General features: G+C 40.6%; 1 protein-coding gene across 5 annotated transcripts in view; it reads left to right on the top strand.

Moving 5' to 3' along the window:
* The first annotated feature begins 2,860 nt into the window (after nucleotides 1–2,860).
* The window catches only part of ECHDC1 (ethylmalonyl-CoA decarboxylase 1), a 44,364-nt gene continuing 28,520 nt past the window's right edge, over nucleotides 2,861–18,704 (top strand). Inside the window, exons 1-3 of one of the 5 annotated variants that reach the window (XM_072926855.1) lie at nucleotides 2,861–3,022; nucleotides 10,904–11,125; nucleotides 16,360–16,502. In XM_072926855.1, coding sequence (XP_072782956.1) covers nucleotides 2,926–3,022; nucleotides 10,904–11,125; nucleotides 16,360–16,502 — 462 coding nt within the window. In that variant the 5' untranslated portion in view covers nucleotides 2,861–2,925. Of the gene's footprint in view, nucleotides 3,023–3,604; nucleotides 3,994–10,903; nucleotides 11,126–16,359; nucleotides 16,503–16,559; nucleotides 17,675–18,704 lie in introns of those variants that run through there. The other 4 variants (XM_030267836.4, XM_030267840.4, XM_012572700.5 and 1 more) reach the window with 4 other exon arrangements.

Raw genomic sequence — 18,704 nt, 5'->3', positions numbered from 1 at the left:
CACCTTAGCCCTGGGATCAAAAGAGAAACTTGTTACTGTGCTAAAGCAGTTTCCTGACAGTTTAGTGGGTTCAGCTGGCTCACCCTTGGTTCTCACTCCCAAGATGGAGAAGGGAGAAATGTGGGACCCCCACCCCCCAGTGGAAGTGGGTTGGAATTTTGTATTGTGAAATCAGATCTTGTCTTGTGTAGGACGGTACACCACACACAAGCATGTTTTTGTACTGTATGTATTTTCCATCAGAAAATTAGTGTCAAATCAAATGTCAGTGTTGGTGAAGTGAAAGGTAAGAGCACGTGGCAGGGACCTGATGGCCCTTTTGGTTGGTCAGAGGCACTCTTCCCACAGTGAGCTGTAACCAGAGAGAAGACTTTGTAAAGCAAGAACATACTTTACCCTACCTATTCAAGTTGCTTTATATGGCATGGAAACATGGAACAGTCTAGGCTGGAAAAGACTTCCAAGGGCATAGACTTATACACTAACTCAAGTAGCTATTAATGTTTAAATACCCAGTATTTGCTGGGTCACTGAGAGTGTGAGCAAGCACCAAGCTGTGGCCATGCTGAACCTCTCTCCCTTTTTCTGGCCTGATGAATATTTCATTATGCTATGTCAAGAGAAACAGCTTTTGGCAAGGGGGGCAGTGCTCTTTTCCCTCAACTTCCCAAGAATACACCACAGCTCCTGATCAGAGCACCTTCCCCAGAGAAATGAGCTGGTTTGTTTTGGCAGAAGAGGGCCTGGGTGACACTTCCCATGCTGTGCTACAGAGGCAGGTGTTTCTTTGCCTCATCTTCCAGCCATGCCTTGCTGGAGCTCAGAGTCAACTCTGCAGAAGGAGATCCTTAAACAACATGGACAGAGAAGATAAAATCAACATATTGTGATAGGATGGGTGCACAGCTACCTGGGAAGAGCTGAGCCCTTTACAGACACATCCAGAGTGAGAAATAACACACTGGCAACTTTGGTGCATGAAGTGGAGGATGGGCTGACATACTAGTACTGAGGTACTCACGGTAACTGCCCTGTCCCCAGCCAGCCCCTGCCTAAGAAAATCAAACCAAATGTAACTTGGCACATGGGGCTGCATTTAGAAAGCTGCAGCAGCTCTGGAGTATTTCAGGTATGTGCAGTGAGGACAGGAGAGACAGCTGGGGTGGTAGTCTTGTTAGCTAACCTGATATAAATTGTCTCTTCCCATGAATCACAGCTGCCAGGCACCAATGGGATTTAGAAGCCTCTAGAGTGAGGCTGTAAGGAGAAACTGAATATCATGATTTTGGATCCATAAAACTAAATTTTAGAAATATTTCAGAAATTTAGGAATAGAATGCATGTGTCCACCTTTTTATGTGGGTCTAGTCTTTGGAGTATATGTTACACCATCCTTTAGCCTGCCACACTTCCACACAGAGCTGATGATATTTGCCTCTAAAAAATTACAGACAAGGGACCCTTTATGAACTGACTGTGGGTTAATGTGTTGGTTAGTATCCAATAATTCCTGAGATCTAAGCCCAGATCTGTCATCTATCTGTTCCATTGCTCTGAAAGGAGTTCATAAAAATAGCATCCGGGAGCTCTGTATCTATTGGAATTCAATATTTCAGTCTGGCAGCCTTGAAACCAAGAGTGAAGAACTGCTCTTTTAGGCAGTACATTGTTGCCAGCTTCTGGGTCAGCAACAGGGAATGGGCACATTCTGTATAACTCAAGTGGTGACCTGACTCTCCTTGGTCAGTACTGCTTCGGCAACGCAAGGAGAATGTGTTATTGAAATCAGTGGAATTATTTGCAAGAATGAGAATAAGTGACTTTGCAGGATTGTACATTTTTTTTCCTCTTTCTTTTTCTCTCTTATTGTATGGTCAAACATCCAGGGGACTAGTCATGACCCTGTTGAAAGTTACAGCCTGTCTAGTCTTTAATGTCTGTTTTTAAAGATGATCCCATCCACCTGTTCATTTTCCTACAGTCCTCATTCTTCACGCTGACTGCATCCTAGTCTTTTCCTCATGTCCTATATGACGCAAGGCAATAAAACCAAAAATGATGCAAACTGGTTGATGGATCTGCCGGTCCGGCTTGTGCTACTTCCACGAAGCGCTGCTAGGTGGCAATATGTCACCTGGAAAACCACGAGCTTCCAGCCGCCGTCGCCTTCCTCTGCTTCCGACCGAGCTGGGACGTGCCTGGGCATCGCTTCGCTCCGAAAGAGGACAAGCCCTTGGAGCGGGACCTGGTGAGAGCTGCTGCGCTCACACAGATGTGTACTGAGGTTTTCCAGACACAACTGCAGGGCTGAATCCTACTGGAAAAATTCTTTGTGAATTCAAGAGGAAAAATAAGAGGCAAGCCTGCTTGTTGCAGAGTGTTGTAAAAGGGAATGTATCCTTTTATTGTATAAAGATAGCAATGCCTGGGACTAGACTATTTCATATTCTCGGGTCTCTGAACAATACAAAGTTGAAACTATCTGTTCAGCGTGAAAAGCGTTTGTTTTCTCCACATAAATAATTAATTGAAATTTCCTACATATTCAATCATATTTTTTAATGAACTAGGCCAATTTTGGAGCATTTGTGTTGACAGTTGGGTTGAAAAACAGCTTTAATAAAGATGGTGACAATGTATTTCCAGATACATATTTCAGCCATTGTACAAATACTTAAAATTGAGTCATCTTATGTATATGTCTCAACAAGGACATGGACAGATAAGCTCATATTTGCATAATGTTTTGAATATGCAAAGCACTAAGTAATCTTCATTGAAACCATTTATTTCTCTTGATCTGGCTGCTGGCGAAGCCGATGGGCACGGCTGTGTGTGACAGTGCCATTTTATGCCGGCCTCAAGTTTACACAATCACAGTTCGATGCCAGGGCAGTTTGCGGCTTGCTCAGCACTTCAGCCCACATGCCAGAGCTGGGTACAGGTAAGCGGCACCTGGAGCCGGAGAGACACAGCGGCCAGGAGCAGCACAGCTGGAAAGAGCTCCCACTTAGGCTAACAGGTAAACTAGATGGATGTGGAAGTGGGGAGCCCAGGTCTCTCCTTGTGGCGACGTGGACAGGGAGCTAACATCTCCTGCCTGCTGCGCAGCCCCAGGCAAAGCAAGTGGTGCCCCGCCACTCCACGCTGGATGCTCCCAGCAGCATCCGTATCCTCACCTGCGGCGAGACCTTGTCCTGAGACAGCGGAGAAAGGAGAATCTTTAACTCCCCTGACTTGGATAGAAACACGGGGTTTGGTTTTCAGGGATGGGGGCGATCGGTGCAGAAAACAACAACAATGACGACCTACTTGTGTAGCATAGTAGTAGTTTAGCAACCTCGGAGCTGACAAGTATGGTCTGCTTCAAAATTGCTTAAATTCAGGCAGCGTTCTCGCTGCTTGCGGTCACGCCTCTATGGATGGGGTATGAAGACCCCTCCTGCTGGCCCCGAATCACCCCCAGCTCCCGAGGGCCCAGCAGGCTTTTAATGCCCTGGCTCGGCGCGGGGCTGCCCGACCCCGCAGCTCCCGGGGCGCGGGCGGGCGGCTGCGGCCCGGCCCGGAGGCCGCGGCAGCGGTTCCCGGCGGGGCCCTTTCCCCGCGGCACCGCCCGCCTCCGCTGCTCCGCCGGCGCCGGCCCGGTCAGCGCCGGGCCCGGTCAGTGCCCGCCGCGGGGCTCCGCTGCTCCTGCCGCCCGCCCGGGCCTCGGGAGAAAAGGGCCTCTGCCGGGGAACCGGGCTGCCGAGGCGGCGCGGGGCCCCGGCAGCGCCCGGGCGCGGGGCAGGCTCGCGGCAGGCTCGCGGCGTCCCGGTGCTCGCAAGGCCGCGGGGCGCCCGCGGCAGAGCCGAGGCGGCTTCGTCGGTGCTGGAGAGGCCGGCGGTGCTTCTGCTTAGCCCTGACGCCTCGGGTCTCGCTTTGGGAACAGCCGGTCACCGCCCACTTCGGCCCTGCTCGGCACTGAGCCCTGCCTTGACGGTTGATTTAACATAAGTAATTTTGTAAAAAAAACCCCGAAATGTCAGAAAAGCTTCCCTGGGTCAGACCGCGTGCAACAGCGCACTGGTCGGGATTTTGGCATCGCGGGTCAGCAGCAAGAAATGTCCGCTGGGGAAGTAGCTTCCATCCCTCGGTCCCTTGAGTCTTCACAGTCTTGCCAGGGTGACACCGTGCAGGGAGGTTGCCATTGCTTCCCGGAATTCGGTGTGTGGAGCCAAGGAAGCAGGTGACAGGCAGTCCCGGTGTGGTGCTGCTAGTTCCCACTGCTGTTTCAGGGTAACAGGAGAATCGTGGCTGTGTGGCCGGTTCAGACCTTGGTATATGTTTTTTTTTGGTGTTGCTGTCGGCAGAAGCACTTGTGGGTGGTGGTGGTGGTACGGGGAGAATAGTAAAGAACAGTTAATTGGAATTCAGAAGACTTCTTGACTACAAAAGTTATGCTTTTCAAGGCAACCATTGGGGAAGCGTCAGTATTTGCGGTTATAGATAGAATTGAATTCATGTGTTTATGGTTCAGGACTTGGTGACTGAAAGGCAAATGGTGGGTTGGTTGTGCTTGTTGCCATTCCTGTGAAGTTGTGCATCTGCTCTTCTTAATGGTCTCTAAAACACACCTAGTGGGCAGTGAACTTAAAAGAGTTTTCTACCACTGTTACAAAAGCTCCTTTGATGACAGGTGTGAAGAGAACCTCTGAGGATCAAAGCATTAAAAAATAAAGGGGGGGCCCAAGTGCTTTTTGCAGAAAATAACAGATTCTTGCACTCTGCTGTGGAACTCAAAATCTTTAACTCACCATGGGACCAAAATAAAATATTTTTAGGTAGTGTCATCTGAGTTTATGGAAAGGCTTCCTTTGTCAGTTGTTTTGCATCATTAAATGTAATTATTTTTCTGTGGACTTCAGTATGTTTCTTTGTGATTTGTTTACTATTCTTCAAAAGAATTAAAATGTGATTAAGAGAGAATGTAATTGTTTAGGGATAGAAGGACAATTCACATCTAAACTCTAGCCTACAGGGATCATTAAAAAATACAAACCTAAACAAAGAACACTTAATTTGGAAAGCCATAGCTTGCTGTGCTCAGAAACAATGAAAATAACAAGAAAAAAAGGAGAGATAAAAGCAGAAATGAGGTGTAAATGGTCAGCCTGCTTAAAACTGAAGCTACAGACAAGGTTTTTTTTACTTACAATGTTAAAAGGTTTTTCTTCCCCCAGTTAATTTTTATTTCCTATGTACATTATTTGATGCTATTTCAGTTAGTTAATTTGGACATGTTCTCACTTCTTGTTCTTGCAGCTTCTGGATGGATAAACTTTGTTTTGAATGCTAACATCTAGAAAGTAGGAGGCCCAAATCTTTTGTTCTCTCAACAGTAATACAGAGACTAAAAAATTGTCCTTTAAAATACCAGCTACTTTTAAAGCCCGTTTTTAGAGGAGTCATAAGGCTTTTAAAGTAACTTGCTGAACTGGAGGGACTGTTGATCCCATCTAATTTGTCTACAGTGCAGATACCAGAGACAATGTACTACAAATTTGAGCAGGGCTTAGCAAGTTTGAGAGCCATGACAACTGGAGAAGGGCATGAGGGATCAGTCCTCTAGTTGGGGAGGTAGAATCTCCTTAGCTCCCCAGCTTTGTTTAGTTTCTGTATTTGCGAATTATGTTTTGTCAGTAGGTTTTCTGCTGTTGATCCCTTAGCATGCTTATGATCTGCTTGCTGCTTGCTCTGAGCATTGAGAAAGCCAGCTGGGAAAGAGACTGTCCTCAGCTTGCTTCATCTGGTAATTATTAGAGCAGGAGAACCTGTTGGACAAGGTGTTTAAGTTAACCTAACCCACGCATCATGGAAGGAAAGTAGGGGGATGGATAAGTGGATGAGGTAGGTGGAGGGCTCTGTAACCGTGAGGTGAGCGGTGGTGACAAGCAACTGGCAACAGAGGAATCCTGTGTGTGAGTCCTCCCTACTACAATTTTCTTGTGTCTGAAGGCAGGGTCTAGTGACTCTTCACTGTGAGACCAAGCTGGCCTCCTTTTGTTTTTGAATCTTTGAATCTCTTCTCTTTGTCCTACACCATAATTTATTTTCTTTTTTTATTGTCTATAATAACCCACCAGCCCACTGCCCGTGGTTACTATCAGTTGTTGTTATTTTCACTCATTTTCAACCTACTTTTTTTTTTCCTACAAATGGGCTATGTTCATGCTTTGTTTCTCCACCACTCTGCCTTTTTATCTGTTTTCATGCTATAGGGTCAGTTGTGTCAGCCCTCAGTACTGGGCCACCACTTGCTTTCCATTGATTGGCCGCTACAGGAACCTGGTGAAGCATCTGCCAGTCATGGTCACTGCTCTCTAGTACAGGCTTTTAAAGTGACTGGTAAGCCACCCACACAGGGTTGTGAGTCATTTCATCATCATCCTCAGTTCACATCTTCTAACCCTTATTCCCTTGTCTTTGCACTTCTGTGCTTGTTGCTGAAATTGCAGCTGCCAAAGGTCTTCATCAAGTCAAGTTTTCTTGTTCTTGACCAAGTGCCCTTGATACCTTTGGTAATATCACAAAAGTGCCTTTCTAGTTGTTTTTTATTTATTTCATTTGAATATTTTCTCCTCTGTGAGATTGATTTTATGGATTTTGTCTGTTGAATCCCTTTATTTCTGTTATGCTTAATCTCAGTATACCGTCATCCAAACCCAGAAATTAATTTTATGGGTTTTTTTTTCCAGTATCTATATCTGCGCATCACACCTCTCACATCCTGCCCCAGATGAAAGGCCATGCTTATTTCTCTGATGTATTGAAAACACATGCCTGCATCTTTTTTTATCCATTATCTTTTTCCCTGACTTGTGTCAATAATTCAGGCACCATTTCTGAACTGGAATTTTCCTTGCTCTTGTATTTTAACTTGCTGATTTGACTTGCTGTGTAGTGCAGTGTTTCTTGTTTGAGCATACAGCTCCTAAGATTCAGTTCTCTGGTTTGTATTAGTTCTTCTACCCTTTCTTCTAGAAAGTTACAGCCCACAACCCTTACCTCTTACTTTGGCCAGGTATCTTAATGTTCAGTGACAATTGCAACTGGGAGCATTGCTGGAGGTCTGGAGGTTGCTGTTTGATACATCATGTGTTATGAGACATTTCGGTTGCAACAGAGTAGTGGTAATGGCAAAGGCAAATACCCTTGTTCAAGACTTAATAATTTCCCAAAGAATCTACTCAGGGAGTATTGATGTTGGTGTTATCCCTATTATTACTATGTTTTATTAACATTGTAAGGTCTGAATTTTACCTAGACAGTTGCCAGAGGCTGTCAGAAGGCCTCTGATAATCTGTGTGCACAAAAATACATAAATTGTGCCTGCATGTAGATACACGTCCTGCTCTTGTAGATACATGTGCTGGTCTTGCATAATGTGTGTCAGTCCTTTGTACTGAAGTGCTGGCACTTGATGTTTATATTAACCCATGGTCTGCTACCCCACAGGCAAGGGTGTTGCAAAATCACTTGAGTGTCAAATGGGATTTAAATGTTGTTTTATGTAAGCGGTACAATAACTGTGGAATGAGCAACTATTGATGTCCACACTGTTGGCTTCTCTCTTGGTTGTCACCAGTGGTATGTAAAGCTGTAGCACTTAAAACGTGAAAGATGTTAATTGACTAATGTTATTCCTATACTGTCAGGTTGGGTTTTTTTCATCATAGGAACTGTGCATGAACTACATTTGCTACAGAGGCTAATGGGCATAGCATGTTGCCTATTTAAAATTAGACTAAGACTCCTTTTCTGTAAGTATGTATAAATAGATGTGATTATGCTAAACTGAAAATCTGAAAATTTTAGTGTTAATAGATATCTCTTGGCTGGTCCTACAACATCGTAAGTATTACTGCAACATCTTTCTTTCACTGCTTTCATGCAAAATACAGAAATAATCAATCTCAGTCATGCAATGAATTGTAAGCGTTCTGTACTGATTGAAATTCTGGAGGTTGTTTGTCAGATACCAGCAGAAATCCCTTTAGACTGAGAGAGCTCTAGGTCTTCCTATCATGCTTTTCTTGAGTGGTCAGCTCAGTCAGACTGAACTGTTAAAATAATCCTATTTTTATTGAAAAAGACTATTGGGCACTGACCGGAGAGTCACTGGAGGAGATTGTTGTAAAAAATAATTCAAAGATTATACCTTGCATGAGTCATTAATCATGAGTCATGATCAGCAGGCAGTGGTGTCCAATTTGTTTTCTAATCCCGCACTTGCTGCTGTTCTTTATTACCATAGTGATAATATTAAAGAGCTGTTAATGCACATAACCACGCAGTTGAAAATGACAGACTCTTTTTTCGTTGGAATAAAATTTCCATATCTTAAGTATGTTTTGCTCAGTGTATTTCTTGTCATGAGAAATTCAGTAGTGTATAAAAGTAATGAAAAAAGTTAAAGTCAGCAAGTGGTTAAGTTAGCAGAATAACCCTTTTTCCCCCCTCCTCTTTGCTTTCAAGCCAGTCACTGGGGCTTCCTAGAGAATTCCAGCTAGTCTGTTTAAGTATGAGGACTGGGGACACTGTATTCATTAAAAATTGGGAGTTGGTTGTTCAAGGTACACTTTACAAGGAAAGGCTACACTGTCCATGTATTTCATGTTCTCTCCTCAGCAAAAGCTAGCAGCTGGATGGAAAGTTTTATTGCTTTAATGTATGCTGAGGAATGACTACTGAGGTTTTAGAGAAAAAGGAAGGCTGTCTCTCTCTTGAGAGACTGAATATAAAAAGAATCAATTAGGTGAAATGAGCTTTAGAAACCCATTTTCACTCTTTAAATAAAATTTTAAAAGCTCTGAAAGGTGGTAGCTGAAGTCTTGCAGACTATTAGAATGTGCATCAATGGAGAGTGTTTGGGTGCAGCAGCAGTCAGGGAATGTTTTTTATGAAGTAATCTTATATTCAATTAGATTTTAAACTTGATTAAATTTTGTAATTAGTTTTATTAGTTTGCACTTTGGAAAAGTTCATCATGATGGATTATAGATCTGTTTGTCAACAGATAATAAAAACTTATCGCTTTATGTTTTCTTGTGCAGATGGTTTTATAATGCATAGATTTGTGTAGGCCTTACTAGTTTCTTCTTGTTGAGCTTGTGAGATCCTTTTGTATTGGTAGGTGCAGTTTGGCAGGACATGTATGAACCTACTGGCATAGATGGCTCTTCACAGTTGCCTGGCATTGCTGCATGTACCTTCACATCCCATAGTATGGTTGCTCTGCAGACTCCTCCTGCCTTTGAATGAGGACTATACCTGCACCAACAGAAGCATTTTCAAGTTTAGTGTAGAATGGTACAGCCAGTGACAAGATAAGTGTTTACTTGACAGGGCTGTTCACTTGTTTCATTAGGAGCTAATTGTGTGTGGTTTTTAATGTGCATTTACTTGGTCATGTGTGAATAATAAAGGTTTTCAAAAATGTTCAGTCTGTAAGATACCCTGAACAGAGCATACAATATAGCTGTCACCAAATTCTGTCTCAGTGAATGTGTTTGTGTTCTGAGTTCACCTTAGAAAAACTTTCCAAAAGCTGCTCACCGATTTTGAAAGTATCTTGTTTCTGCCAATTAAGATTCAGAAAAAAAAAAAAGCATCTACAAAAAAACGCACATCTTCATTATGATTCAGAAAAAAAATGAGCATCTACAAAAAAAATTAACATCTACAATGTCTTCTGAATGTCTTTAAGGGCCAAGCCATTAAAAAGTAGGTTGGGGCAAAGGTAGGACTACTCTGTCAAATTGCAAAATAACAAGAGGCTTTTTTCACACGTCTTGTGGGGGTTCTTTTGATTCTCATTCTGATTGATTTTTGAGATGACTTCATTTCCAGATCAGCTGTTTTCAGTTCAGGCTTTACTCAGTTTCTTTAAAGTCACTTGTAAACTGCTTTTTCTAGTCGACCCATTTCCAGAGTAAATAAATTAAGGCAGAGATGCAGATCAAGTGTAATGTATGGTAATCACTTTCTTGTTGTTTCCTTATCTGCAGTCATACACTGTAGAGTGGAAATAGCAGAGGAATAAGCCATGAGTATACTGGTGCACAGAAATACTTTACAAGTATTATTATCTGTATATAAGGCAAGTATGGCACTCAACGTGTAATACTGTTGCACACTTCTCATTCTTTGGAGCACTGCACAGATTCTGGGCCCAAATGAGATTTACTCAAAGTGCTGCTGAGATGACTGGGAAAAGCACATAGCAATCAAAGGCTAGGCAGACTAATTAGTTTTAAGATGGGGTGTGACGACTGTGTTAATGGAATTAGGTGACGGGGAACAGATTTCGATATAAGAATGATCTTCAGTTCTTAATTTTTATGTTCCTCAAGTATTTCTCTGGGGGATGTTTTGTTGTAATAGTTGCTACAGAAATGCAGGATATCCAGATCTTGAAAGTTGTGGGACTTGAAAGGATTTTTCCTCCATTATAGGTATGTTTTTAGAGGGAAGGGTGAGGGAGGGTTTGGAAGAGTAATACAAAGTAAATTAGCCTAGTGGAATATATAAGAGTCTTAGTTTTTAGTCTATAGTTTTTGAGCCTCTTTTGTTTTCTGCACGCAATAACTTTTTTGGTAAATTTTACAAGGAAATATTTTAAAAGGTGCTAATACCTGGCTTAACTACTAAAATCACTCCATAAAACTCCTCTGTTAACTTGTGGAGGTAGATTCAAACCAAGAATTTTGCAAATGTCGTTTGCAGTGATTTCTGTCAACTGTTATGATTGTATCACCTTTATATTAGTTTCTGCTGTCATACTTCCCCCTTTCTCAGAGGACTGAAGTGGTTTTCAAAGGAAATTTCCTAATTTTATTTTCCCCCTCACTCTATGTATTTCCAGAAATGGCCCTTGCTTTGTGGAAGAACTTTCTTCAGATTACAATGAAAAGGATACTGCAACAAAGGAGGTTGTCACTGTATAATGGTGCTCATGGCTATGAGGAAGAAGTCATAAAGAAGAAACTTCAGCAGTTTTCTGGTGGATCCATCAACCTTTCCAAAGAAGACAATGGCATGGCAATACTTACTTTGAATAACCCAAAGCTAATGAATGCCTTTTCAGGTATTGATTAGTTGATGGGATTGCTGGTTGGTTTTGATCTGTCTCATGTTTAGTTACCAGTTTTGACATGTTGCCTAAAGAAAGTGAAACACTTTGCTTTGCTACACCTTAGTTAAAAGAATAAATCTGTAAGTTTTATTCAGATGTGCATCAAATGTGTCCAGTGTTTTGCGTAGTAACTTTGCTACAAATGTCAGAAGAATTTAAGAAATTCTCAATGACACAAGGGCTGTCTTGCAGAAGGTGCTTTTCCCCATGTTGTTTAAGTGTTAGCACAGTTCTGCCACTGAGCTCTTTCTGGCATTTCCTCTCAATTTTGTCATCACTGCTCTGGAAATATGGTAGGCATTTTTGTGGGCATGAGAAGATGCCACCTTCCTTTTATAGGTGATGTAGAAAGAAAGACTGAGTTTTCTGCTTGGCTCTTTACCTAAAGCCTTCTCTGTACATTAAACTTCTGTAGTTTGTTTTTTTCCATTTACCCAAACTGGCTTCCATTTGTTCTTAATTTGCCTTATGTCTTAAATATCAGTGTCTGGTTAATTAAAGATCAGATGAGCTGGGTATTCTCAGCTGCTGCAGGTCAGTGATCTATTTAATATGCTTTTACACTGGAGAATACTTAGCTATCAAAACCAAGTGCCCTATTTTATTAATCTTGTATTATGAGAGGGTTTTGTTCTCCGAGTTGAGTATATTTGCTGTTTCTTCTTAATTATCTAGATTATTCCAATTTATGCCACTCTCTTCAGATATGAGTGGCACACATCCAGGGTGTGAATCTGCTTGAGCTGGAGCTGTGCATAAGCCTTTACTGTAAGAATGTTTTTATCTGTTGATATTTTGATGTGGATGCATTTGTGTCATCTTGCTAATTTCTTTGTTGCTGTTCTGTCTTCCTGCCCAGTTCTCACTGTTCCTTTGCTGTGAGGAAACAATTTGCAACATACTAGCAAAGTGTGCCCTTTACATGCAGAATGTCAATCTAGTCTTTCCACTAGTGATTGCTAGCTGAAAGGAACCTAAGAGAGCAGGAGAATTGGTGGTAATGCACGTAGATGTTTCTGCATTCTCTTTTGTTTCACTCAAAAAACTCATGTATATAATCATTACCTAACTTAAGAAGTTGTAGCTAAAAAGATGTTAGCATAGGGATTAACCTCATGCATGCCTCCCTGTCAGCATACGTGCTGTTAGACAATCATAATTATATGGTTGTTTCTCCTTTTTTACAGATTGGTTTCTATTTTTGATTCAAAACAAAACTGTGCAATGTATACCCTGTAGACTGTGTACTTTTAGCTTATTTGTTGTGGAAGTTGAAAGGGACAAGAGAAATGAGCTGTAACAGCAAAATGAGAGAGCAGACTGGGTTTTTGTGCTCTTTGAAGGTCAGGAGTGATAAAAGTCAAATTGCTTACACCAAACTTTCATAGAAAACTTTCATGGGCAAATATGTTCTCTGTTTTCTATGTGCTTGGCAGGACAGACTCAGAAATGATTGGTAGTCATGCTGAGCAGGTGCAGCTGCCATTTAGGCAACTGATAGCTGTTCTTTGCCTATACCATGTTCTGTGTAATGTTAATGAGCTGAAATCATATCCCACATCTGGAGTTGAGCACCCAAAATTAGCAGACATTTTCTCTCTGGCTCAGTTAGTTGTCTGTAAAATAATTTCTTCTCTCCTTACAGGACTGCTGTGAGAATAACTTATTAGTGTATGTCAATTAGATGCTCTAGTAGCAAAGAAGAGCTACAAAAACCACTGAGGAAATTAATAGCTCTGTCTTTGTTGTGGATCCTCATTAGCATATAACAAATGAGCCATGGGATCAGGCAGTTCTATTTTAAAGCAGTGTGTATAGGCCTATAGAGAGCTTTACTCCATTTTGCTAGGCAATAGCCACAAAAATTGTTCTGGAAAATCTTACTGTCAGTTCAAGAGATGCTGCTTCTTTGTGCTGTACACCTCTGCTAGAGACTTTTGTTTTCATGTGAGGGAGAGTAGAAGCAAAATCAGACTGGTTCCTTTGCTGGTGCAGTGAATGATATGGCATCTTAATTTATACTGATCTTAATTTAATTTTTAACATTATTATTTGTAAAATGAAGTTGTGGAGAAACTACCAGGAACTTAATCCTTTGCCTTCAGTTGTGTATCAAATAATGCTCTTCAAGGGGCAGGATGGGGTGTGCTACCCCTGAATTACCTCAGCAGAACCTGGTTGACTTCATCAGCCAGAGCCTGTAGATACAGCTACCTCCCCATCAAATTCTATTGATTCTGTTGTGTCTAAGAGCTTCTGAATAGTGGCCAATGTGAATTTATACATCCATGCATGCTTCCTCTAGAAAGCTGCAAAACATTATTAAACTGTTGAGGGAAATTCTATTTTCCAGGGATTTACTTTACACAGCAGTTTTTTATCTCAAAGGAATTGTGTTTATTCTAAGCATGAGCAACTCCTGAAATCAAAAACAGAACAAAATTGTTGGCAAATTGCTAATGGGCGATATGGAGATTGTTATGCCTTTTTTCTCTTCTTAATTGGAGTCTGATAGCCACCTGTTTGACATGATCTCTCTGGAAATAAATGCTAATAATGTCAGTTTAAGCCTGGTAGAACCAATTTCAGCAACCCAACCTCTCACTGAACTAAACTTGAATGTAGTTTAAAAGAGAAGACAGCTAGCCTGTAGGAATTAGAAAATTATGATAGTTTTTATTTTCTACAATTTACTTGAAAACATTTATTCACAGATTATAGTTAAAATGCAAACAAATTATTAATTATTAATTCTGTAAAGAGCATGAACTTTATCAAATACTGAAAGACTAAGATTGGCAGAATGAGGATTTGCTTTAGTGCTGTGCCTTCTTCATTATATGAAACATCAGGAAATAGATCTGTTGGTAAAATAATAATTCAGTGTTGTCAGGAATGGAAAAGAGCCTCTTGCAGGAGTAGAACAGGTTCTGGCCAGTGTCTCTTGTCCGCTGCTATTGCACGTAACAGGCACATATGGATCCTGCATTTTTTCAGTTAACTCAATTTTTTTCTTGGAATACTCTGTGGAAAGACTCTTCAATACCTCACTGCTTTGCCTATTAAAAGAAGCACAAACAGTGGTTCTGCTGTATTAGACTGTAGCAAAGCTTGGATGCCAGCCCAAATACCTTTCTATTAAGAAGAGTTAAGAAAGAAAATATGCAGTATGTGAAATCCTTAGGGTTAATGCACACCTGTTTGAACAGCAGCATTTGCAGAAGAGTTCTTGAGTATGCCATCAGGCTGGAAAAGCATTTCAAGTGAAGACCCACAAAAATCTCACCTAGGCCTAGTTCTGCTCAGTATTTTCATTCTTGGCTTGGATGATGAAATAGAAGGTGAGCTGCTGAAATGGTGAGATGATCTCATATTAGGAGAGCTTGCAATATTATTTTTTGGAGTAGAGGAGAAGCATTCAGTGATCTTGATTACCTACTGCAAAGAGCTCAAGATCAACAGGGTGAACTTCAGTAAAAACAAAAGTAATGTGCCACATACAAAAAGCATGGCCAAATTATAAATACAGGAGGGAAAGCAACTAGCAAAACTGCTGGGATTTTTAGAGGATCATAGTATGGACTTGACAGTGGGTAAAAAAAAACTCAGCTCAATGCTATTCTGGTATATAATATGTAACATCCACTTAATTATTGGCTAACTCAGAAACATTGTCGAACTGTGTTATTTCAGTGGCTGAGACCAAACCTAAGGGGTAAATACTTGACTGGGTGTTCACTCTTGATGTGGGACTGGGAAGCTTATTTCACAATGAACTGTAAGAAAAAAGCATAAGAAAGAAAACATAAATGTCCTATGGACTAGCTGCTAATGGGAGATTTGAGAAGAGGATGAGTCCTGTGCATGCAGGGGTAGAGTTAAAAAAACAGCACTGTTGGCAGAGGAAAGAGTCCTTGAGAGTATTAATTGAAAGAACATTTCTCTCTGAAGGCATGTAGGCATGTCCATCTAAATTCTTGTCAAAGAAGGGTAAAGCTGAGAGTGTCATCAGTCTGTATGTATATTGCTTTCTGAAATTAGTTTCTGTAAATGTTTTCTCGTAAGTATATAACTGGACAGAGTCATAGGCATTCAGAAAAAAAGAGCTTTAAATTAATGCAAGTACATTCCATTGCTGTGGAAGATGCTGCTGTCTAGGATGAGCTCTAGAAACAGGAGTTTGTAGAGTTCCATGTCAGGAGGGGCAATTAAGCAAATATGATATTTATGATGCATTATTGTCATGGTTTGACACTGGCAGATTTTCTCTGGGCGGTGCCATGTGTGACATGGAAACACAAGAGGTGCCAGCTGTGTTTCTTGGGGGGTCTATGGCACAGGAGAGACTCCTCTCTCCCTCGATGGACTGAGTATTGATTATCTGAAGGGTGGGAACCTGATTGGGGGTCCAAGTTGTGTCTCACTGTGATGTGTTGGAATTGGGGGGGTGGGGGGGGGCAGGAGGAATGTTTCGGAAGGTTTTAATTTTGGATTTAGTGTGTGTTTTTCTTTCTTTTTATAGTAGTAGTGGTTTAATAAAGTTTTTCCATTGTTATTAAGCTTGGGCCTGCTCTGCTCTGTTCCTGGCTGCATCTCACAGCATTTATTTGGGAGGTTGCATTTTCATGGGGGCGCTGGCATTCTGCCATGACAATTATGATGAATTGGATGTTTAAACAAGAAATGAAAAGCGAGTACTGTATGATGAGGTGCTTTATAAAGAGTCTTTTTAGAAAGAAACCTTTGTTAATGTTGACAGGTTGTGCCCACAGCCCACCCTGGCGATTATTTTCTATTCTCTGCCAATTTTGGGCAGGAAGGAATGTCAGTAACTTCAAAATGACTAGTTGGACAGATCTGGATGGATACATATAAATTAATATGTCCTTAATGTATGCAATTACAAGCAGAAATAAATCAGGTAGAGGTTTTTTTGTTTGTTTGTTTTGTTTTGGGTCTTTCTTGAGTATAAAACAAATATCCTTCAGAATTTTGAGAAGTGCATCTTTGGAGAATAAATGTATGTCAGTGATTGTGTGCAGGATTTAAGATTATACTTTCCCTTGTGATTTTAAGCCCATCACTTATTAACTGCAACTTGGTTTTGCTGGTGGAAAATGTAATGAAAAACATGATGGTGATAATAATTTCCTGTTAAGAATTTTGTTTCTCCCCTCTTGTGGCAGGTACTATGATGGTAGAACTCCAGGAGAGGGTAACTGAACTGGAAAACTGGAAGGATGGCAAAGGTCTTATAATCCATGGTGCTGGAAACACTTTTTGCTCAGGATCTGATTTGAATGTTGTCAAAGAAATATCCAATTCCAAGGCAAGTATTAATACACATTAAGGTTTTGTAGAAAAATTAATTTTTTGAGATTCTTTTTAGACAGAGGTGTTGTAGTACACTTCTACTGCAATTTTATATACAAGTCACAGAATGAAGCTTTAATGGTCAAAAAAAAAAAAAATGCTATCAGCCCCTTCAAGCCGTGATTTAAGTGTTATTGTAAGTGATTCATAACTCTAAATTCCTACACTATATGTTCTTTTTAGCCTTTTCTTTTAAAAATGTCATTTCAGTTTCTCACAGCAGTATATGATGAATTTGCACATCAGATATACTGTGCGTCTGTAGTTTGACCTTTTGAAACAGATAAAAGTAATAATTTCTTATATTCTAAAGTAAAAAAAAGAAATCTAAGTAGAATGGCTGCTGTTACAGAAAGGTTTCTGTTTTATCAAAACTGTGCTTGGACATGCATGAAATCGAAGAATAGATGCAATTCTTGTGCTGTACTTGAGTCATGTGAGACTTGTGTGTATCTATGAAGTTGAAGAGGTTGATGGCAATTTTTTGCTCATGCTGCCCATTTGGACAACTTTCACAGTTCTTTCCCTGGATTAATATGTGGACTTGGCAATGTGTGAAATAGAGCTTTGCCAGCTGCCGGGATAGGGGGTCTTCCTGTGCTGCTCTTAGACCGGGTTTGCAGTTGTGGCATGTGCCAATTCTGGTGCTCTTTTGTGACCACTGCAAGTTTGAGGATTTAGCCACGTAAATGAAACATTTACTTGGCCCTTCCAGTATGAATATCAAGAGAAAAACTGGTTAATCTGATATTTGTCTTTAGTGATGATTTTTTTTTTTTCTGTTGATGAAACTAAATATGGTAAACCCCACAATGTCTTAGATTTTATTTCTGGCCTCATAAAATAAAAATGACAGTTCTGTTTTCAAAGGGTATTGGATATTTTGTTTCCTTTTGGGAACATTGCAAGGGAGATGCTTTTCTTAATATAGAAATGACCTGCTCTATAAATATAAATAGATTTGGAGGGTGTTTTCATCTGGATATTTTCTAAGAACTGGTAATTTAAAAAATATAGATGTAGATGTGATTTTTTCCTAAACTGAGGTTTTTTTGTTTTTATTTTCATCTGCAATTCTTAACTTCTTTGAGCATTATACCAACAGAAAAGGAGCTGAACCCAAGCAAGGTCAGTTATTTTCTTATTTGCAGTCTAGGCTTTCCTTCAGAGTTCTGCATTCAGTAAATCTCAGTGATTCTGCTTCCATACATTTTGTATTCTCTCTGTATGCTTATACAAATTACTTGGAGCCACTGCAGTGGCAGAGAGGGCTCTTGCAAGGACTAGGTTCAATAACAGATATACTGGACAGAATGAAAAGTATACATGCTATAACTTTGTTGAGAATTCTCTGCACATAATCTAGATCTCTTGCTAGTATTGAAATTAAAGATAAAGAGTCACCAGAAATGCTCCAAGAAAGTTAAACATAGCTGCTTTTCTATTTCCTTTGGAGAGTTCAAGCTATTTATCTTTTACTGAGAGTTTCTTTTATAATAGCTTCTAAAGATCTGTTTGGTGGGATTTACCAGTCTTTATTAAATAAAGCTTTACTAGAATATGGAATAGCATTTGCTGTTCTTCAGTCTTACAGAACTCTCTAACTTGATGCAGATGAGAGTGTTTCATCTAGTTTCAGGTTAAGTTTTCTGTCCACAGACATCTTCAAGGCAAAAAAAAAAAAAACCAAACCAAACCAAAACAAAAAAAACCCAAAAAAACAAAACATGAATAGCTTCATGCCTGAATTGGTATGTCTTTCACAGTATCACAGAATATTCTTGAGTTGGAAGGGACCCACAGGGATGATCGATTCCAACTTTTAAATGAACAGATTGGACCCACAACCTGTCGTTATATGCACCATGCTCAAACAACTGAGCTGTCCTTTATATATTTTTTTCAAGGCTGCTTTCGCCCATAGCTTTTAGTAATTGCAGAAAACACTTTCATTTTATCCAACCGTTTGGTTGAGGGAGACCTGTATTTTTCATAATTTTCGGTACAGTTTGCTTTTCCCTATGGTGCAGAATCGGCAGAATAATGGCCAAGAATGTTGAAAGATTTTCGTGCCCCCTAGTGGCTCTTTGTCCTCATCTTCCACTTCATTCTTTTCCTCTTTGTCCACCTTCTCCCATGTTCAGTTGTTCCTAACTCT

Source organism: Taeniopygia guttata, chromosome 3, assembly GCF_048771995.1.
Source record: "Taeniopygia guttata chromosome 3, bTaeGut7.mat, whole genome shotgun sequence".
NCBI lineage: Eukaryota > Metazoa > Chordata > Aves > Passeriformes > Estrildidae > Taeniopygia > Taeniopygia guttata.
The sequence above is the reverse complement of the archived record's forward strand: the minus strand, read 5'-3'. Positions and strand labels throughout refer to the sequence as shown.